Source organism: Microcaecilia unicolor, chromosome 13 (assembly GCF_901765095.1).
Source record: "Microcaecilia unicolor chromosome 13, aMicUni1.1, whole genome shotgun sequence".
NCBI lineage: Eukaryota > Metazoa > Chordata > Amphibia > Gymnophiona > Siphonopidae > Microcaecilia > Microcaecilia unicolor.
In genome coordinates, this window is record NC_044043.1 from 64,407,457 (window position 1) to 64,429,841 (window position 22,385).

General features: G+C 39.7%; 1 protein-coding gene across 5 annotated transcripts in view; it reads left to right on the top strand.

Moving 5' to 3' along the window:
- Nucleotides 1–14,905, top strand: part of MASP2 (mannan binding lectin serine peptidase 2) — a 41,683-nt gene extending 26,778 nt beyond the window's left edge. For all 5 annotated transcript variants that reach the window (XM_030185621.1, XM_030185625.1, XM_030185622.1 and 2 more), the window contains 2 exons: nucleotides 7,158–7,232; nucleotides 13,990–14,905. In XM_030185621.1, the coding sequence (XP_030041481.1) occupies nucleotides 7,158–7,232; nucleotides 13,990–14,762 (848 nt within the window). In that variant the 3' untranslated portion in view covers nucleotides 14,763–14,905. The remainder of the gene's footprint in view (nucleotides 1–7,157; nucleotides 7,233–13,989) is intronic.
- Nucleotides 14,906–22,385: the final 7,480 nt, after the last annotated feature.

A 22,385-nucleotide genomic window follows, 5' to 3' on the forward strand; every position in this document is an offset into this window, starting at 1 on the left:
GGAAAAGGAGGAAGAGAAGGTTATTACTTTATCTGCTTCCAGAGATACGGTTCTCAATTGTAGCTAGTCTTATCTGAACATAGCTCTGAAATAATAGCAACCTGAATTTCTTTAGTTCTGATTTACCAGTTAGTTATGTTATGCAAGGGTTAATCATGCAAGGGTTAATCTCCAAACCCTATTGAGAACCAGAAATGCTGGAACTCTGTCTTAAAACCATAAATCTTTAAGAGGCAGGGAAGGAAGTTTGAAAGTTGTAGATAAGACGTGAAAGGAAAAAATTAAAACAGTTAATTCATTCTTACGGAACACATCCCCAATAGAGAACCAGGAAGTGAACATCAGCACTATTTATTTCAACCAACATCACAAAGAAACAGTGCTTTAGATGGCATATAATATAGAACCTTTCATAGGAAATATCTGAAACAATTATGCAATTTTCAAAGAACACATACACGGACATACACTTATAAAATTAAAACTAAAAAGTGCTTGTTTTTCTAATGAAAGCAATTTATCAGAAATCAAAAACAATCAGATATTTAACATCATGTCACAAATCAAACAAACATTGCTTAAATGAAATAATATACAATCCTGGAAAATAAACACTCCTTTGAGATTTACTACCACTGCAGTTGATAGGTAATCTCGCAGAGTAACCTTAAAGCACACATTTAAAACTAAAGAAATGATTCCTTAATAAATAGCTGGTGTAATTTATGCTATTTACCACAGGACACACAGGAACATATAGACGTAAAATTAAAACAGTAACCTAATCCTGATACGTTGAAAACTTAAAGTTCAGAAGAGGAAGCAAGATATGTTTAGATGTAGTTCGAAACCAATCATTGGAATTGTGCACGGTTAAGGAATTGTTTAGGGTATAAAAAAACAAAAAATATAAAAATAAATATTCCAGTAGCCAATTACAAGAAAAGGAAAATTACACTCATACATATACACAGTTATTGTCCCATATACAGAGGTATTGAGGACAAAATCTTAATCCTAAATTTGGTAAATTTGGTAAAATAAAACATTTAAATTAGAGATAATCCAACAGGCCATGAAAGTATACAACGGCAAGTTCAATAGCAACACATACAATAAATGAAAATATACTCACGATTCGTGCAATGTAATTTCCAGCGCAGAAAATCAATTGAGAAAGAGGACAGCTGGCAGGATCACTATGCCCTTCCGAACTCTCGGTGGCATAGGGAGGTCAACCTCAAAATAGAAAGGTTTGTTTCGGAAAGTCCTTACCAGAGATCTGAATAGATGTCAGATCACCAGTATCTTGGTGTTGGGTGCGGAGAGGAAGATATGATATAACGGGTAGTGAATAACATCACCCAATATGTATAATAACGGGACCTAGTGAGCAAGTGGTCTATAAATAAGCTTCAGACCTGTAACATGCTATAGAACAATGAACTAGATTAGTAATATATATATTTACCAGTCCTAGAACCTGGTACAAGGTTAGTGGTTCAAAAGGCAGCTTCAGAGATAGCAGGGAGATCTAGAAATGATAATGTGCTAACAGTTTACAAAAACATGCAATGATTATCCTAATAGTAAAACATGCAGAGACATAACACAATCATACTCATGCATCTATTAATGTGCTCCAACAAAGGGATCCAAAATAAAAAATAAAAATTACGAATTGGCGGAAAGCTCTACGCTTTAATCGCAAGTGACATTAGGAGAAAGCAAGACAAAAACTGTGAACCGAGAGACAGTACAAAAGTAAATAAATACGTAGTGTCAGCTATTATATATTTATACTACTCTATCCCAAATTAATAAAAACTACTCCCCAGAGTGTGCTTCTAAAGACAGGAATAAATCTCGGTTTCTACTGCCTGCCAAGAATTATTCCGGTTACAATTGGCCATGAGCTCCAGCCCATGATAGAGCCCCCAAAAAGGGACATTGCAAACACTCCCAAAAAACTCAAAAAAACCAGCGAATAAGGTCCTATGAGTTGAAGAGCAGCGGTCCAATGGATTTCCGCGGATTAGGAATCTTCTCTTTTACCACTAATCCCTCTAATGGACCTACAGTGGTTTGGAATGTTTCTCGTTTACAACAAAACACTGAAAAATTTATGGTGAGGAATTTTCTCTGTTGCCACTAACCCAACTAAAATATTGAAAGACTATGAATTTTCTCTGTTACAACTAGCCGTTCAAAAATATTGAATGCCCTAGTCAACCTGTATACAATCTCAACTAATGTCTTAGGCGTCCCTGTATTGCCACAGCGATCATCTATACAGGTAACCCATAGGTGGGCAATAATGCCGAAACCGCAGGCCACTCCGAAAATGGAATGGAAGTCTGACCCTAATAATTAAGATGCCGTCATCCATTGAAGGATCCCCTTCAATGCATTAAGTCCCAGACATCGGTATCAAAGTTAATTGCATGACACTAGTAGAAGAAATTAATAAAAAAAAATTTAAGAAATAAAGGGAAAAAGGAAATAAGAAATATGGCATGTTCCTAGAAAGAATCTCTGAAACCTAATCCAGAAGTAGCAAGCAAAAAAATATTGTTTTAAAAGGGGAAAAAAACATGTAAGCTCATCGGGTAAGGCACCTTAACTTTACCGTGTATACTAAGGTTGCCACACAGCAAACTATGAAAAGAAAGCTTGAAGGTGGTAGAGCAGAACAGGAAGGTATACGTAGCTTAATGTTTTCTTGTATGGCTGATAAGATTAGTGTTGAAAACATGTAAAGATTATAGATGAGCAGCGGACCAGCGCAGCCATCGCGGAAGTAAAAGGTATGAAGATTTGAGCACGAATATTTTTACAAGAAAAAGTCTGTATCTAATATGCCTTGGAAACCACGCTATACCCCTGTGTCATAGAACACAAGCACAATATGATATCATTTAAATAGAACAATAAAACAAAATATGCAACAGCCTTCCTAAAATACTGCCGGTTAAGCATTCAGCAAGAAATACATTATAGTGGACTATTAAGATATATCTCTAGGAAGTGAGTAATACCATTTACCGTATAAGTCATGGGGGGGCCACTAGGACAAAGAAGGAGAAAGCCGGTTTTTAAAGGGGAAAGTCAAGTAATGTATGTTTGAAGGAAAGATACCCTTTTAATACTTTGTAAGCACATGGTGTAGCACAATAAGGTCTATCAAGCTGTCAATTGCAGTACAAAAATAAAGAAACCTGTCTCGGGGTTAAAATCATGGCTCAGAGACAGAATGAGAAAGCCTTTGTTTAAGGGAGATGGAATGAAATAGAGAGCAACGCCCAAAAGTCAAAGCAGTATGAGCAGTGAATCTTGGGGAGTGGGAGATAACGTCCTAATAAAATGACACAAAAGAGGAGAAAAAAGTATGCCCTGATAAAAGGAGAATGCAGAGTAAGACTAAGATACAGTGAAAGCAAAGAAATACATCCGTACATTCTTACATGCTCAGAAGTGCACTTACAACGGACTTGGCAGCATGAGGCATGAAAAGATAAGTCATTTTACAATTATGGTGCCTGCTTAAGGAACCAATTTTGAGGGGAAACCGGAGTTGAAAGATACCTGTGTAAAAGACTGTTGTACCACTTCAGCATAGAACAGGGACAAAAACGAACGGAAAAGGGGGAGAGGAGAGGGAAAAAAAATCACTTTCTTAGCTTTTAAAAGTGAACTGTAGAGCCTCCTCTGCCAAAGCAGTGCTGGACTGATAAGGCAGCTAAAGTGGGCAATCTTCCCAGATTCTCATGTCCTTGAGATAGTGAACTACAGCACTTGTTAGGGAAAACCTTTAAAAGCTACCGAAAGAAATGGCAGTTTCGGAAGCCTGGATAAGGATGTTAAAAAAAATGTGAGAAAAAGGGGTTTAGAACTTACAGCTCTTCGGGCAAGTTTAAATAGATTTACAAAGGCAGATTCGAAGCCCAAGAGGGAGTATATATTTACTAGTAATGTAATAAGCTTTGGACCGGAAAGAGAATCAACCCTCACACCACATGGGACTGAGAAGGAAAAAGAAAAGTTTTCTAGGAAATCAAAAGATAAAAAAAAATGATTTCTGGTTTGCACAAGAAGCCAAAAAGGTGTATGTAAGGTGTATCAAGTTACCCCAATTGGTACCGTGCGGGTCACAGCCTTATAAATTTTACACGGACCACAGACATATGGTGTAGGAGTCGGTAGAGCATCAGAGAGGAGGGCAGGGAGGATTATTGTGGCAGAAAAAGGGGGACAAGAACAAAATGTTGTGGAAGAAGGGATTCAGATTGGACTTAAGGAAAGAAAAATGGCTATGGGGTGGGGTGAGAGCACAGGACTGAACAGCTGTGAAAAAGAGCAATCAGTTGAACTACGCAGTAAATAATAAAGATTTTGACAGGTGGAAATGAGAAATAAGAAAAGCAGAGACGGAACAGGATAGTTCACACAAAAATACAATTCAGACAGAGTGCAAAGACACACACAAAGATGCAAAAGGAAAAAGAACGGAATAAGAGATACTACGCAGTTATTCATGCTGCACTATGAAAAAGAGCCGAGAAAAGTGTGGACAGGAAGGGGGGGTGTGGGCTGAGTGGTTAGAGAGAAAGCATAGTTCAGAAGACTGAAGGAACTGATTAGATAAGAGGAAAACAGCAGTTGGACGACGGTAAGCAGCTACAAAGCTGAACACCGTAATTACTGTTTCCAATAGGAAAAAAAATGAGGAGGAATAATAAAAGGGACAGTCCCGAGACGTAAAAAGAAGGCTGCGTGTTCGAATCATGTCGGGGTCACCACTGTTTTTAATTACCTCTTTTTAGACCTCTTTCTGACTCCGTCACACGGGGGACTAAAGGTACTTATTTCATATATCAGGTTCTGTATAGTTTCTCTGACCTCCATTGTCACCCAATCATAAGGGGGTGGCATTAGGAGCTGTAATTGAAAACTAATTCCCATAACTACTGCTTTCTGTCCAAAACTGAGTGTCACTTGTATGTGATCTACCTTAGGCTAAATGTTAGGTAAAGAGAAGATAGAATCAATAAAAATAGAGACAGAGATAGGTTTAGATAGTGTAAATAGATAGGTACATTTTATTTCTTACCCAAACACAAGTCTTCAAGTTGATACAAATACAGACATCAGATTCTGGTTTCAGCCGCACAGGGCTTCGCCGTCTGACAGAAGCTTTGGAGAGGACTCTCAAACTAAGCCAAAATCTGCCATCTTTTATACTCTATCCTCTCCATAGAAGTGAATGGTGAGAAACCTTGCTCCTAATCTTTCTCACTTTCTGAGATCATACTTTCCCACGCGATCTGCTATCTGATGTACCCAACTCCTTCCGTTCTCAGCTACTGCTAATTATCAACGTGTTTTGGGAAGCGTTGAGATAACAGTTTCACATCTTCCGGCTGCAATACTTTTCATACCTTTCTCATGAACTCTGTATTACCTCTGTATCATTGTATACCAAAACTAATAAGCTCCATTTTATTCATCTGATCTTTCATTACAGATGCTATATTTGATTTAAAAATTGTACCAATTTGTGTCAGAAGTCATTATTCAGACCTGCTTTTTGCAGATTCTCAAATATTAAATCATTTACTTGTTGTTTGGCCTAGTCAGTACTTTTTCAGTTGTTTTAGGCTGCATAGCTTTGGCCATCACTATTCCAGTGGTAGCCTTAAAAATGTTTATTGCCATGAAAAATTAGAACAATGAATAGAAAAGGTGCAATCAGCAAAACAATAACAGATAAATGAAATATGGATCAATTATAAAACTAAGCATTTGTTTACTATCTAAATAGTACTTGAGGAGTTCAGGACATATAGCTGCTCACAGTTATCAAATATAACTGTTCACAGGGTCTCAACAAAGAAATCTTTCTCTTTTTTCTCCCTGGCTATGACTGGGGGAAAAAGTCTGTATATCCTAGATGAATTTGAGCTCCTGGGCCAATCAGAGCCCAGAACAACAAGTTTTCAAAAGTATACTGCATCTTAATTCCTATCTGTGTTAGACTAAAGAAAGAACAGTCATCCCTCTGTAACTGCTTTAAAATAAGGAAACACGGCCAATAGGAGAAATACACTTCAAGAATTAATTAACCCATTCGTGTCCAATGTTCCCATAATAAGCCATATGGGAACATTCCCATATGGGAACATTGGGCACTAATGGGTTAAGGCAGTTTTACAGGCTTAAAAACCCACTGTTTTGTCATAGAGGTCTCATCAGACTTATACTGAGACACTATCACTTCCTTTTTCCTGCTGGCCATACCTCTCCCTATGCACCCAAGCATCCTTCTTGCTTTTGCCATCACCTTTTCTACCTCTTTGGCCACCTTAAGATGATCAGAAACAAATCACCTCCCCTCCCCGCTGAGTCCCATTCCTCTTTCATGCACCAAAGTCCTTCACTCCTTATATACTGTACTGAACCTCTCGCTCAGGTTTTATAGTCCAAATGCATAACCCTGCATTATTTACATTAAATCTTAGCTTCCAAATTCTAGACCATTTTTCAAATTTCACACGATCCCTCCTCATGTTATCCACCCCATCGGGTGGGGGGTCTTCCCTATTGCAGATTTTGGCAAACCTTACCAGACAGCCTTTTCACAATATTGCTTACAAAAATGTTAAAAAGAACTGGTTCGAGAACCAATCCTGATAACATCCCTTTCTTCAGAATGAACTCCATTTACCACTATCCTTTATCGCCTTCCACTCACAGATTTCTAATACAGTCCATCGCTTTAGGGCTCATACTTGAGGACACTCAATTTATCAGTCACCTATGCAGAAGTATAGGCTTTGCTAAAATCTAAGTACACCACATCTAGTGCTTTTCCTTGATCTATTTGCAATGAATATTCATGAGTTAGATTTGCATACATTACCTCCTGTGCATGGGAAAGGTTGGTGCTAGAGGGAATTCAGTAGTGATGTGGTATGCTCTTCTGCACAAAAGGGAGGAATATAAAGAAGGAAGATGATGATCATCTTGGATAAGGAAAAATCTTACAAGTGGCTGAATGACTGGGTAGATTGATATGACTCTGCTATAATATACAATGTTAATGTTTAATCTCAGTACTATTTTGTAATCTGATTTTTCTTTTTTATAATGATTTTCAGGTAGATACCGTTGTGGTACTGATGGAATCTGGGAACGTTTAAAGGGGGAACAGAAACTCCCCGTGTGTGAACCTGGTAATGTACAGCCAATGCTTCTGGGGTTAGAGGGCAGTAGAATAAGTCAGTAGAATAAGTCATAACAAGATAAATGTACCCTAAAGATCTTGACCATCAACTGAGAACCAGACTGAAGGGTTAAGCAGATATTCTGCAGCACCTTTTGACAAAGGTGCATTAGACAAAAATTTTAATCATGATTAAAGGTATGTTATTTATTTTGTTTCCCACTGCAGCTCCTTATGACTCTAGTCTGGGCAAGTTAGTTAGGGCCACTTTTACAAGGCAGCGGTAAGCCCAATGCAGGCTTACCACCCACCAGAAAGGAAGTACCACCGGGATACCGCAGCAGCCCAGCGGTACTTCCCACCTCCAGCACGCTGTCAAATCCAAAGCTACAAATAAATATTTATTTTTGTAGCACTGGTGTGTACCTGGTGATATTCAGGCAGTGCCGCTCACGGCCCGGTTACTGCTGGAGTCCTTAATACCACCTCAATGGGTGGCAGTAAGGGCTGTCTCTGAAATGACCACGTGGCACGTACTTCCCTTGCTGCACGGCCATTTCTTAAAAAAGGGTAAAAGGGGGCCTCAGTACGCATCAAAAAAATGTGCCGATGCCAGTGCAGGCCCCCTTTTGCCACAGCATGGTAAAAGGGGCCCATAACCCTTCATTGCCCAGAGTCACAATGAGTTGCAGTGGGGGGAGGGGGGAATTACAATTTTTAATTGAAATGCAGCCCTAAAAAAATTAAAGAATAAAAACAAAAGATAAGAAATACAAAATACCAATTGACAAATTATACATTAAAGAATCTAAACGGCATGCGGGACAGCTATAAACAGCCTTACAGTCTTCACAGCCTACTTCAGAAAAGCAAGCCTAAAATATACCAAAATTGCACAAAGAAACAATTTTCTGCCATCTTTGTGCATTTTCATTATATGTATTTCAATTTATATACCATTCTTTTACGTTTTCAAGGAGAAGCTATGCTAATTTCAACATGGGATCTTCCTAGGAACATTTCATAGCAAAAACTGAAATTTCAGGTTTGGTAGTGTTAGCAGCATGACTTCCACCTATTTGCACTCGGACAATGTGGTGAATCTGTTTCATTAGCCAACAAATGTTTCGCTGTTTATTTATTTCTACAATGAAACCAACCAAGAAGGGAGAATGGTGCTTTTGAATTAATAATAAACTTTGCATTTTTGGTAGGGCCTTTCTACATGTGTTTTATCAATTACTCAGATCTATACAGAGGGGCTTCTGAATTACCACAAGAAGCTTAAAGTTATTACAAATTTCTTTATTGAAATTGCTTTGAGCCCCTGTATACCACACTTCTATTTCAATTCCATCACGTTGTTCAGGAGGGCATTCCTGGCACTCGTTTAGTGAAAAAAGTAAATATTTCCTGAGGTTGCTCCTACTTCCTTGCAGGCCCATATCATGTCTCCTAATTCTAACAAATAAATCGCAAAATAAGCAAAAATACAGAAGCTCATAAATGAACACAAGGCTAGAGATATGCCGCTCTCAGCGATTCCTTCTCCTGATTTGACAGAATAGACACTAATGACCTCACAAGCTTTATCCTACTACTACTACTATTACTACTATTTAACATTTCTAAAGCGCTACCAGGGTTACGCAGCGCTGTACAATCTAACAAAGAAGGACAGTCCCTGCTCAAAGGAGCTTACAATCTAAAGGACAAAAAGTGCAGTCAATCAAGATTGAGGCAGTCTAGATTTCCTGGATAGAGGTACAATGGTTAGGTGCCGAAAGTGACACTGAAGAGGTGGGCTTTGAGCAAGGATTTGAAGATGGGTAGGGATGGGGCTTGGCGTATGGGCTCAGGGAGTTTATTCCAAGCATAGGGTGAGGCGAGGCAGAAAGGGCGGAGCCTGGAGTTGGCGGTGGTGGAGAAGGGTACTGAGAGGAGAGATTTGTCCTGTGAGCGGAGGTTACGGGTAGGAGCGTAAGGGGAGATGAGGGTAGAGAGGTAGTAAGGGGCTGCAGATTGAGTGCATTTGTAGGTTAGTAGGAGAAGCTTGAACTGATCGGAAGCCAGTGAAGTGACTTGAGGAGAGGGGTGATATGAGCATATCGGTCTAGGCGGAAGATAAGACGGGCAGCAGAGTTCTGAACGGATTGAAGGGGGGGATAGATGGTTAAGTGGGAGGCCAGTGAGGAGTAGGTTGCAGTAGTCAAGGCGAGAGGTGATGAGAGAGTGAATGAGAGTTCGGGTGGTGTGCTCGGAGAGGAAGGGGCAAATTTTGCTGATGTTATAGAGAAAGAGGCGACAGGTCTTGGCTGTCTGCTGGATATGGATTATTTACATAGTAACATAGTAAATGTCAGCAGATCAAGACCTGCACGGTCCATCCAATCTGCCCAACAAGGTGGTCAGAATTGAATCTGTCACTCTGCTGCACAGGTTCAACTACTTTATTATTAAACACTAGTATACTTAATCTCCGTCTCTCCCTGTCAATTTTGGAGCAAAAGCCACAGAAGTCTGCCTGGCACCGGTCCTACTTCTGGAGTTGTCAAACTTGTTATCAAACCCCACTCCAGCCTTGATCCTGATCTGTCTTTGCCATTTGAGGAACCCAGACCTTAGAAGTGTGCCCTACTTTGGTCTTACTTCTCAACCTCTGAAGCTCACTCCAGCTAGGAGGTCATTTAAGTATCTTCCATCCAAAAAATGAAAAAGTGTCAAATGGTGAGAAATGCCCACGATATTCTTTGCCAAAGAGTAAGTCCAGTCATTCAGTGGCAGTGTTACATGTTTGGGGCTAGCATTGGGCGTGGGGGATAACCAAGGCAATTTCTCTGGGCCTCCACATCACAGGTGACTCAAAATCTGCTCAAACTTAAATGCTGCCATTCTGTTCAGAGAATGCTGACTTTGAGTGTCTGAAAGTACAACTGGCTGTCAAAATAGTTATCAGCCAGGCTCAGGAATACTGCATCTGGCAGTCCTTTGCTTTTATGACCCCCTGATGCAGGTGCTGTGCGCTGAAACACAACTCGTGTCAAGTCCATGAATTAAAGAACTGTTCTGTTTTTGAAGCAGTGGCGTAGCCACAGGTGGGCCTGGGTGGGCCAGGGCCCACCCACTTAGGGTTCAGGCCCACCCAACGGTAGTACATGTTCAGCGGTAGCTGGTGGGGATCCCAAGCTCTGCCAGCTGAAGACTTCCCCCTGAAGGTAATGAAAATGCTGCTCTCCACAATACTGGCACCTGCGCATGCTCAGTTTTCAGTGCATGTCTGCTGCAGACTGCCAAGGTGGAGAGAAGCATTTTCCCACCAGCTGAGATATTTTTTTTGGTAGTAGGGGTGGGGGGAGAACATTTGGTGCCCACCCACTTCTTGCCTAGGCCCACCCAAAATCTGCTGTCTGGCTACGCCCTTGTTTTGAAGGCTCTTGGTGCTTTTTGATTGTAAACATAAATGAAACAGTCTAGTGACTGATGTTGAGGCCCCCTCCCAAGTTTATGTCCTGAGCCCCAACATGCTTAACACCAGTCCTGCATATGCAAGAGACATGAATACAAATTCCAAGCCCAACTTCTGTGCCTCAGTCTGGCTGGAGATGCCACATTCAACAGCCCTTGAGAGGAGTCTCTGCTTGTATGCAAAAGTACCACCTAGTAGCAAGATTGTATTCAGATACCAGTTAAAGAAAGACATTGGTGTTTTTGCAATGAATGGGCTACACTGGAGTGGAGAAGTAGGAAGTGAAGGGGTAAGTTATAAAATGGAAGAAAATAGCAGGAGGCTGCAAATGAAATGCACTAGAGACCATTTCAAACTGAGTGGAAGCCTAAAGCAGAAGGAAACTATCTGGCAAAATATAAAATGCAATTCTGACAGGAAGGCTTAGTAAAGAATTTTAAATGCTGATATTGAGTACATTAGTAGGACTTACACCTTGAAATCATTTTCTGTTAGAACTGCTATATTAAAAGCAGTTACTATATGATAACTAAGAAAACTAAACAAGTCAATCGATCCTTATTTACCATCATCTCCTTAACATAGTAGATGACGGCAGAAAAAGACCTGCATGGTCCATCCAGTCTGCCCAACAAGATAAACTGATATGTGCTACTTTTTGTGTATACCTTACCTTGATTTGTATTTGCCATTTTCAGGGCACAGACCATAGAAGTCTGCCCAGCACTAGCCCCGCCTCCTCCCACCGGCTCTGCCACCTAATCTCAGCTTAGTTAAAATAGAATGAATTAATTTGTGCCTTTCCTAGAGATCCCAAATCTTTTTTATACTTAAACTTGTATGTTAGTCATTTGTTATGTAAAATTTAACAGACAAATCTCTGCTTAGCATTGAGAAAACAAGAATGCAGCATGTTTCATGGTCAAGAAAGGCTTACACCAGAGTTCAGACAAGTTTGACAGGTGGTTTAGCCTGTTAATTTTTCTGCTAGAAATAATTCATCTATAATATGGCTATTTATCTTAGGATGTCAACTTTTTACTAGCTGTTTAGTAAGTTAGAAATGATTGATGCAATGCCAATTCTTCAGAATTTATATATAAAACACTAGCTGAAACCTGTAAGAGACTTGTGGTTAAATGACCATCGATCTTGAATTACCCCTTTCAACCCTCACCTCCCCTCCATCTCTCTCTCCCTTGACATACTCCTCACTTCCCCACTACCACAAGGAAAAAACCCTAGTTCTATTTTATGCTTCTGCAGCTGGCCTCATGATTGTTGTGGCTGTCCAGGTCTTGCTGCATCTCAGTAAGAGCAACTGACTTTCAGCCATTGTGTTGTGGCTTTCTTCAGGGTATGCTATGAGGTCTGTAGTTTGTCTTTAAAAAGTGGGTTCTCAAACCTGATTGGTCAAGGTTTGAGATGGGTGGTTTCCTCAGGAAGGCAGGAGATTTCAGTAGGAAATTGAGGCTGGAAAGTCGGTTGGCCACAAATGTGAATCTTAGCAGAAAAATTAAACAAATCATGGCAACTATTCAGTGAAAACAAATTTAGCACAAAAAGGGGCTGGTGTCAAGGACAAACATCATTTTCCCCATTTCAAAGTTTCAGAATATGACCTATAGAAATTCTTCCCCCCTCCAATGTCAGAACTGTTCCAATCAATTTCCTGCCAGACAGGGGCAGCCCGAACATTAGGCCACCCATTAGGCGGGGGCCTCAGACAGCATCTCCCACCTTCCTTTCTCTACCTTATTCCCCAATTTTACCTTCTTTTTACATTTTTTAAAAGCCAGCAGCAGCAATTCCCATACAATGCCCTGCCGCTGGCACCCATCTCTTCACCTCTCTGATGTAACTTCCTGTTTCCTCCAAAGTGGCTTCAGTAAAGAAGCCGGTGCTAGAGGAACGGCAGCGCATGAGAATTGCTGTGCCACTGGCTTTTAAAATCATACAAAGAAGGTAAAATCAGGGAATGAGGGGGGAGGAAGGAAGGAAGGGGGGGAGATGCCAGAACTTGGCAGGGGGAGGGGAGTGGCCTCTCAGCCCCGCCTCAGGTAGCATCTTGCCTTGGGCCACCCATACTGCCAGAATTTAAAATTGTGACCAAATAAATTTTCCTGCCAAAATTCTAATTTCTGACCACCAGAACTTCCTGCCAAAATTCTTTGTGACCAATGACCTTTCCCACCTCAATTTTCCCACCGAGGAAACCACTCACCTCAAACTTCAACCAATCAGGATTGTGAACCCACTATATAAAGACAAACTGTGTCCCTCACAGAATACTCTGAAGAAAGTCATAGCACGATGGCTGAAACATTGGTTCCACTTACTCAGACACGGCAAGACTCAAACTATATCAATCAAAAAGAAGTTTTCTCTGCCACTTCAGTTTTAGGTTGTTTATTGATGCCAGATATGCCACTTAATGGAGACTGCTGATGCAGTGCACAACAGCTACAAACTCACTTTCACTGCTGCCAAACACCATCTCCATTCTCCCAAACCACTGCCTGTGGCTCCAATGCAGCTTAACTGTTGTCAGCATATGTAACCTGCCTTCAATGAAAATATTTGCCCAGTAGTGCCAGTAAAAATAAAGGACAAATTCAATAATACTCCTATATTACAAACTGTATCTGATATCCTGTAGACTATGTCATAACTACACTCTGTAAGCCACATTGAGCCTGCAAATAGGTGGGAAAATGTGGGATAGAAATGCAATAAATAAATAAAATAAAAAAATATTTATACAAGAAACCCAAATATGCGCTCCCTTCCTTCCTCTCTCCCATTGCTTGCTACTGTGAAACCATAGAAGTCAAGGGAGTAGTGAAAAAAAAAAAAAAGATACTTCCAAAGCCATGAGGAAACCAAGATGGGCATACACAGAATTTTATTCAACTCATAGACTATAAGTTGAATAAAGTTCTGTGTATGACCATCATGCTTCCCTCGTGTCTTTGGAACTCTTTTTTTTTTTTTGCAGTACTCCCTTGACTGTTTCTGCACCATAGTTATAGTGTTTTCTGTTTCTTCCACTACCGTCCATCCTGTTGCCTCCATGCCTTGTAGTCTTGTACTGAGCACTGCATGGCTTCGACATTTTCACCTTCCTTGTGTTCTGGCCTCCTGTTTAAAGCCCACTCAGGAATACTATGCACACAGTGACATCTATTGGCATGCTCTGGCCCCAACAGACTTCATCAGCAATATTATATAGACGTAGACCTTCCAGGCTTATTGCCATGTTTATATTGTTTTGTATTTATTGCTGCAATGATTTTCTCAGAATGTGGTATCAAGACAAAGAGGCCAATGCAGCGCATCCACGGAGGAAGAAAAGCCAGCTCTGGCGATTTTCCCTGGCAAGTTATGTTTACAACTCATGGAGATTTGCTAGGGGGAGGTGCTCTTCTATATGACAGCTGGGTTTTGACAGCTGCTCATGTCATCTATGACCTTCAAGATCCTTCTTCCCTAACCCTGAAACTGGGTCAAGTGAGGCAACATGCCAGTGACTACATTCAAGCCTTGCCAGAAGAAATTTTTATCCATGAGGGATACGTTCATGATGACACCAATTTTAACAATGACATTGCACTAATAAAACTGAAAATTAAAGTCCCAATAACTGCAATGGTAATGGCAATTTGCTTGCCAGGAGAAGAAAACAGGTTTCAGGTGATGGCTGATGACACAGGCGTTGTAGCTGGTTGGGGAACTACAGAGAAAGGTTCTATTTCTCAACATCTGAGGTTTGTGGATGTGGATGTTGTGAGCCAAGAAAAATGTAATGCTTCATATACAAACAAGAAATCACCAGGTGGCAAAGCACTTGTCCTAACAGAGAACATGTTCTGTGCTGGTGGTGAAGGAAAGGATTCTTGTACTGGGGACAGTGGTGGACCTTTAATTTTTCAGGAAAAACAACATAAGAAATGGTTCATTGGAGGTATTGTCTCCTGGGGACTAGATTGTGGTGTTGAAGGCCAGTATGGTGTTTATACAAAAGTAAGTAACTATATTTTGTGGATCAAAAACATAATTTCCAACAATTCTTAAATTTTTACATGGACCTATGACTGTTTAGCTATTTCTCTATTACAGGTACCTTTAATAAACTCATCTGAAATGCTATCCTCCTTATAATCATGAATGGGTAATTGCTGATGCAAAACAAAATAAACATGGACCAGTAAATATCACAGGTTTTTTTTTTAATCAAGTTGTATGGTGAAATGGAGCATCCTAGCATGAGAGTGCAGAAGAGTCTACCTTAACAGTATGGAATTCTTGACGTCTAGCCACTCAGGACACATTTGGATACTATATGTGCTAAGTTACAAAGAGCCTTCCATTAATTTGTAAAGGGACAAGGAAAAGCCAACTCAGATTTGCTTATTGCATGACAAGAACTCCTTCACCTTCACAACAGCAATAGTTAGCCTCAACTACAAGAAAATTATGAATTAGATGCTAATGATTTGAGATCTTTTTAACTTTTCTTCTTCCTGCTCCTGTTTTTAAAGTCTAGTGAGAGAGAAGAATCTGAACAGAGATAGCAAGAGGATGAAAGAGACTGAGAGGGGTGGTAGTTACAAGTAAGAAGAGTCTCTCAATGTGCTCAGAAAATCTTTTAGCCCATTTGGGGCTCTAGGAGAGCAGGTCAGGTCTGCAGTCATCAGATGATATTACCTATGTGTTGCTGCCTTACCCAGCTTGTCTATAGAGAAGAGTACATACACATCTTTATGTAAGAGGAGGAAGAAAACAATTTTAAAGAGTGAATATTTAGTGATGGTAGGAAATGGAGAAGAATAATACAAAATCAAGTCAATAATATGTCACCATTTTAAGACTTGAAATAAGAAAGTCAATTCCACGTATTCAAAAGCCTTTTTGGCGTGTAAGATTAAACATGCAAGGATATTAAGCTGCTTGGCCGCATGAAGTAGATTGCTGAAGATGCTGGTATTCTCCATGGCTAAAGTGTCCTTTTACAAAACCATTTTGATCAAGTGCTATCAGAGATCCAACTATTGATGCTAGATGGTCTGCTAAGATTTTAGCATGAATTTTAGTCACAATTTTGTGTGCATTTACAAATTAATGTGCATTAAGTGCCATGCAGTCCATAGGTATATAATGGGCTGCGTGGCCTATATCATAAGAATAGCCATACTGGATCAGACCAATGGACAATCTAGCCCAATATCCCACTTCCAGCAGTGGCCAATTCAAATATCTGGCAGAAACCCAATTGGTAGCAACATTCCATACCAATCCCAGGGCAGTGTCTTCCCCATGTCCATCTCAATAGTAGATTTTTCTTCCAAGAACTTGTCAAAACTTTTTTTAAAACCCAGATTCACTAACTACTGCTACTACATCCTCTGGCAATGAGTTCCAGAGCTTAACTATTTGTGAATGAATATTTGGTCCTGTTCATTTTAAAAGCAGAACCACATAACTTCAAGTGCCACCTTAGTTAAAATAAATACAAATCGATTTATGTTTACCCATTCTAGACCATTCAGTGTTTTGTAGACCTCTATCATATCCCCCCTCAACTGTCTCCACAGTAGAAGTCATTCCCTCATCTAAGGGAGAAAATGGGAGTAGCTGAAAGGAGCAAGAGTAGAGCAGCTGCTGCCTGCTTTTTTATTGGATCATTTGTTTGCCCTGTTACATTGACCTCTAAGTTGAGGAAGTGAAGGAACACAGCATTTGAGAGTTCAGAGGATCTACACTGTTTAACTGCAATTTAGTCTCTTCCTGCTGCTACTTTTGCCAGGTCCTTAAGGATGATTTTTTTTTTTATGTACACACAGGTGCTTGTACATAAGGTAGCTGCTTTATCTAGTAAAGTTCCATTCAGTTTGTGTGCGGAAGCCTTACACTGTTGCATCCCGAGCCAGCAGGGGAAGAGGCCATTTGAATAACATCACACAGGTCTTTTACAAAGGCACACTAGTTTTTAGTGCATGCTAAACGCTACAGCCACCTATATATTCCTATGGGTGGCTCTAGCATTTAGAGCATCCTTATTTTTAGCACATGCTAAAAACACTAGCGCGCCTTTGTAAAAGGACACCAGTTAGGTAGTAGCATTAGCCCCTACTTCTCCATCGAGAAACACAACCACCCAGAAAATTACATAAAAACTAAAAAATAATGAGCGGAGTGGAACCGGTAGATGTGAATCGTTTGTTTACTCTTTCCAAAAATACTAGAACTAGGGGGCATGCAATGAAGCTATAAAGTAGTAAATTTAACACGAATTGGAGACATTTTTTTTCACTCAACGTGTAAACTCTGGAATTTGTTGCCAGAGAATGTGGTACAGGCCGTTAGCTTAGCGGGGTTTAAAAAGGGTCTGGACGGCTTCCTAAAGCCATAGACCATTATTAAATTGACTTGGGGGAAAATCCACTGCTTATTTCTGGGATAAGCCGCATAAAATGTACTGAGCTTTTTTGGGATCTTGCCAGGTATTTGTGGCCTGGATTGGCCACTGTTGGAACCAGGATGCTGGGCTTGATGGACCTTTGGTGTGGCAATACTTATGTACTTAACTTTAGCGATCATATCAGACCCACTTTTAAGAAGTTGCACCTGTTTTCTATTTTAACATGATTTATATTTCCTTAAAACTTAAGTCAAGGCCCAAATACCAGTAGCTTACACTGTCTGCAACTCTATTCCCCTAACCAGCTGACATCTGCATAAGAAAGTCATCCATGTGTCTCAAAGCTTTTCAACTGCATGAATTTACATGCAGTGAGGCACTGCAAGCTAATCTCTCGAATATTCATGGTGGATATTCTGAAAACCTGACTGGCTAGGGAGATCCCAGGACAAGTTTTGGGCACCATTGGTCTAAGGCAGTAGTTCCCAAACCAGGCCTGGTGAACCAACAGCCAGTCCAGTTTTCAGTATATCTGCACTGAATATGCAAGAGAAAGATTTGCATATAATGGAGGTGACAGGCATGCACATCTGCCCTGGCTGGTGGGCTCCCAGGACCAATTTATGAAGCACTAGTCTACAGTTTGGCCATTAAAATTTAATGCAAAAAGTGCAGAGTAATGCACTGGGATGTAGAAATCCTAAGATGAAGGAGAACTTTAGGTGATTATTTCATTGCCTGGAGGTTCTTTATGGACATCTAGGATTAGTGTTAATATATAAGCCTCCAGGTTCTTGGCCAGACATTTAACTGAAGCCATTTAAAGCAACTTTGGAATTAAACTACTCGGTATTCTTCTGTTGTTATTATTATGGAAGATTTAAATCTTCATTTGGAAAATGAGTCAGATGCAAATGTTAAAGAAGTTAAGACTAAGAGGGACATTTTCGATATGACGTTTAAGTTGTACTTTGGCCGTCTTACACTAAATATCCCAAATGCAACCGTTTATCTTTTCAGGCCATTTTCAAAAAAACAACCCCCCCCCCCCCAAAGAAGATTCAAGCCATTAGTATGTAGAAGGGGCCAGCATTTTTAGCACACTAGTCCTCCAGACATTCAAGGAGAGCAACGGGGCACCCTAGGCGGCACTGTGTGGACTTCATACATAAGCTTTCAGATACACATCTCAGTTGTTCCCTGCTTAGCCCTCCAAAACTCTCCACTCCCAAATGTACACCACTACAATGGCCCTTATTGGTGAAGGAGCACCTTTATGTTGGTTTCTGGAGGGCTCAGTTTCTACCACAAGAGTAACAGGTAAGTAAAGGTTATGGGCCTGGGTCCACCTGGCTACAGTACACTACACTCACCACTACACTACTCCGGGGATCTGCATGCTGTTCTAATAGACCTAGCTATCGCATCTGAAGCCATCATAGAGGCTACTACTATTTTTATTCAAATTGGGAATGGGGGGACATCCCTGAATCCCTCCAATGGTCATTTGGGGCACCTTTTCTGTCTTATTCATAAGAAAAACAAGTCTAGACCAAAATATTGAAGTTTTCACCCTTGACGGTTTGGTTTTGTTCCATTATGGCTGTAAAGTCAAGTGGTAAGCATACCCTAAGCCCACCTTCAACCCCCCCCCCCCCCCCCCCCCCCCCCTTTGTGATCTGGGCACACTACAACTGAAATGCATAGATACATATCTACAACACAAGTTTCAAAAATACCGATCTGGAAGTTTTGAGAAGAAATCCATCCAAATGATGCTTTATGACTCTCTTTCGAGAATAAGCCCCTTAATGCCTTACAAATATCAATTTTGAATGCAGCCCCAACCCATGAAAAGGGACACTGTCTAATACGATTGTCTTTAAGTCTGACAATATTTTAAATACTTTGATTACCTTATGTCACTGGAAAATTGTCCTGTGGTCAGATCATTTTGTCTGACCTCTATTAATATAGACATGTCTAAACCATCTTAGCATTCAGCTCAAGAAGACAAACTAAATTTCTGGTCACAGGTTAGCTCCATTGTTTTGGGATAGTATCCTGCAATTTTATTCTGAATGGAATTCTACTACATCCCATGCCCTTGATAGAGTTGCTCCATTAACTGATAAGAATTATCCGAGACATACCCGTTTTCCTTGGTATAATCAATGTTTATAAAATTTAACCTGTGGCATTCTTGCTTTAGAGTAAGCAAGGCACAATTCCAGAGGGGGTCATCAAAAGCAGCTCTGCAAAGATCAGCGGAAGTCCTATAAGAAAGAAGTAGCTAATACAAAACAGTCCTATTATTCCAATTTGATTCCAATCTTGATCAAAATGTTTTATTTAATCTGGTAAGAAACCATCCATTCCTTCTCCTACTGCTCCTGTACAATCAGAGCAACCCGATACTTTATTGAGGAAGTTCTTGTGCAAACTTGATTTGGCTTTGGCACTAGATAAAAACCTTCATAAACTGGTGTTTCATTCTCCTGATTTAGATAATGCTATTCCTGTGGATAAAATTTGGGCCATAGTTGAACCAATAAAAGATGTATACTGGACTCCTGTCCTTCATTTTTATTAAGAGACCCACCCCAGAAAATATTTGACTGGATCTTATTCTTTGTACATCATGTCTTACAAGAGGGCCATCTCTATCTTTCTATGGGATTGAGTGTACTAACACCTTTGCAAAAAAAAAAAAAAAAAAAAAGAGGTCTTGGATTTACATAACAGCCATACTGGGGCAGATTGATAGTCCATCTAATCCAGAATTAAGAGCAGAAGTTTTCAACCCAGTTCTTAAGACACATCAACCCAATTTGGTTTTCAACATGAACAGCCTCATTGTATGCAAGTCTCGCACATGCATATTCATTGTGGGTATCCTGAAAAACTAACTGGCTGGGTGTGTCTCATGGAGTAGGTTGAGAACCGCTGCTGTAAGAGTAGTTTGTTCTAATATTTTGGCAAAACTACATACAGGCTATGCCTTAAATGTATACTAAAGTGAACAGATTGATTATGCACTTGGCTACAATCTTCCTTGCTCTTCAAGGATTAAAAACAGTCTTCCAGCTCAGATCAAACTGAGCCGCCAACTTAACACAATTTAATACACTTTGCCTGGAGACAGCAGGCCAATGATTTCATGAACATGTCTGTAAAAGATTTGGGCCAAGAGCAGATTCAATAATTATACTGTCAAAACTCAAGGTTTGAAGCAAGGAAAACCATCTAAAACGTATGGCAGGCCTACCTCAACTATTGCTATCTGAAGCCTCATGATGGGATACAAATAATGAAATACCCCACTGATTGCATCAAGTAAAATCACAGCTCCAATTAGATAAGATGCAAAACTTAAGAAAAGAACATAGTGAAGCCTTTTAATTCCTTCTGTATCCACTACAAATTGAACTTGAAGGACAAATAGTAATGGTAGAAAGGTCAAAAAGTAAAATGGAACAGTCACCCCCAGCTCCCACAACAAATCATGACAATTGTCAATATGGAAGAGTTTTGTTTCAAACTACTCAGCATCTTTTGCATTTGGATTTTTAGACTATTTTATTTGCCTTTCCAAATCCAACCTAAAGGCAAATTGCATATACAGTAGGTAAGTGCAGGTTATTTCCATGTCCAAGGAGCCTATAAATTTAAGTTTTGGACCTAAAGCAACAGGTTAAATGAGTTGCCCAAGATCACAAAAAGGATAGTCAACGAGAGAAGGGTTTTAGCTCTGGCTTCCTTCAGCCTGCTACTATGCAAATCTAGTAATTTCCAATTCCTTTCTTTCTTTCCAATATCACATTCCCCATCCCACCACACCAAAGTTCAAATAATGTAGTTGCTTTTATCTTTCTACTGCACAGCCCTAATGTATATCAGCTATACAAACTCCAGTGCTTACTGATATTTTAGCTAATACCTTTGTCAAACTGAATAAAAAACACACCATGCTTAGCCAAGCATATATTGTTAATACTTTATTCAGTCAATACAAAATAAGAGCAACAAGGCTTCAAAATACTTGAAGGGTTCCTGATTTCCAATTTCTTGCTTTAAGATTGAAGCATAAACTAATACATCATTGGCTTAAATGACTGCAAATATTTTAAAAGCGGGAGTCCCTTCTATACACATTCAAAAACAAAGTAGTGCCCTCAACTTAGCTAAGAAAAAAAAAAGGAAAATACCAAACACTAATCAGTTCTGTTAATGTCTGCTGGGTGCTGGAGTTTTCCATCTCTGATCAGGACATGTATAACCATATAGACTACTATTTAGTAATCAACAATTCATGAATGGTTCAAAGCCATGGTCAAAACTAGCATGCCAATGTGTTGAGTATTATTCAGAGAATGCCAGGCAACAAATCAAACTAGCAGCTGAGCAAAATTCAGTAGGAGGTGCTATTGCTTTAAAAGGAAAGTCAGGAACCTTTTCCTACTCTTAAAATAAGAACTAGAATGCATAGGGTTAAACAGAAAAATCAAGGTTCAGCACTTATAAAATAACGTAGCTGTTCACTATCATATGCACATCTTTGAGGATCTGAGCCTAGACTTAAATGCTAGCAGCAGACTGGTACTGGGACTCCATTCAAGTGAACTTACCAGCATATCCTTGCAGAGACGCCAGCTGATCTTTGCATGCTCCAGAAATTGATTTGTTATCCTGCTACTACAGAGTAAAAGCATAATAGCTGATGTATAAGCATAGATACAAAAATCTTAAGGAAAAAATGCTCATTTAGCAGCAAAATTAAATCAGTAAAGACACCTTTCCATATTTCCTAAAAATACCATGCACACAAAGCAGGTCCCATAACAGCACCTGAAGATTACTACTGTACTAAACATGATCTTCTTAATATCCCCTATAATGGAATAAATCATAACACTCCACAGGAATCCTGCAGTCAACATCTGAATGTAGACACAGCAATGTGTAGGTGTATGCATAACAAGAACATTTAATCTGTTTTAACAAGTGAAAAATTGTTTTAGGTCACACTAACATTTTCATGTGAAATAAGAATTGATTTTTGGGGCCCATCAGAACCATTTTTATAGCAATTAAGTATAATTGGTATTTTAGTGAATGAATTCTACTTCAATTAATATATCTATAAGTCACAAGGTATCTAAAAACACAAATTAAGTGTTTTTATCTTGTTACCTACCTGCTGTCTAATAAAATTGTTTTCCATAGGTCAGCTCTTTCAGAACAATCTTACCTCAAACAAATAACTCATAATACCA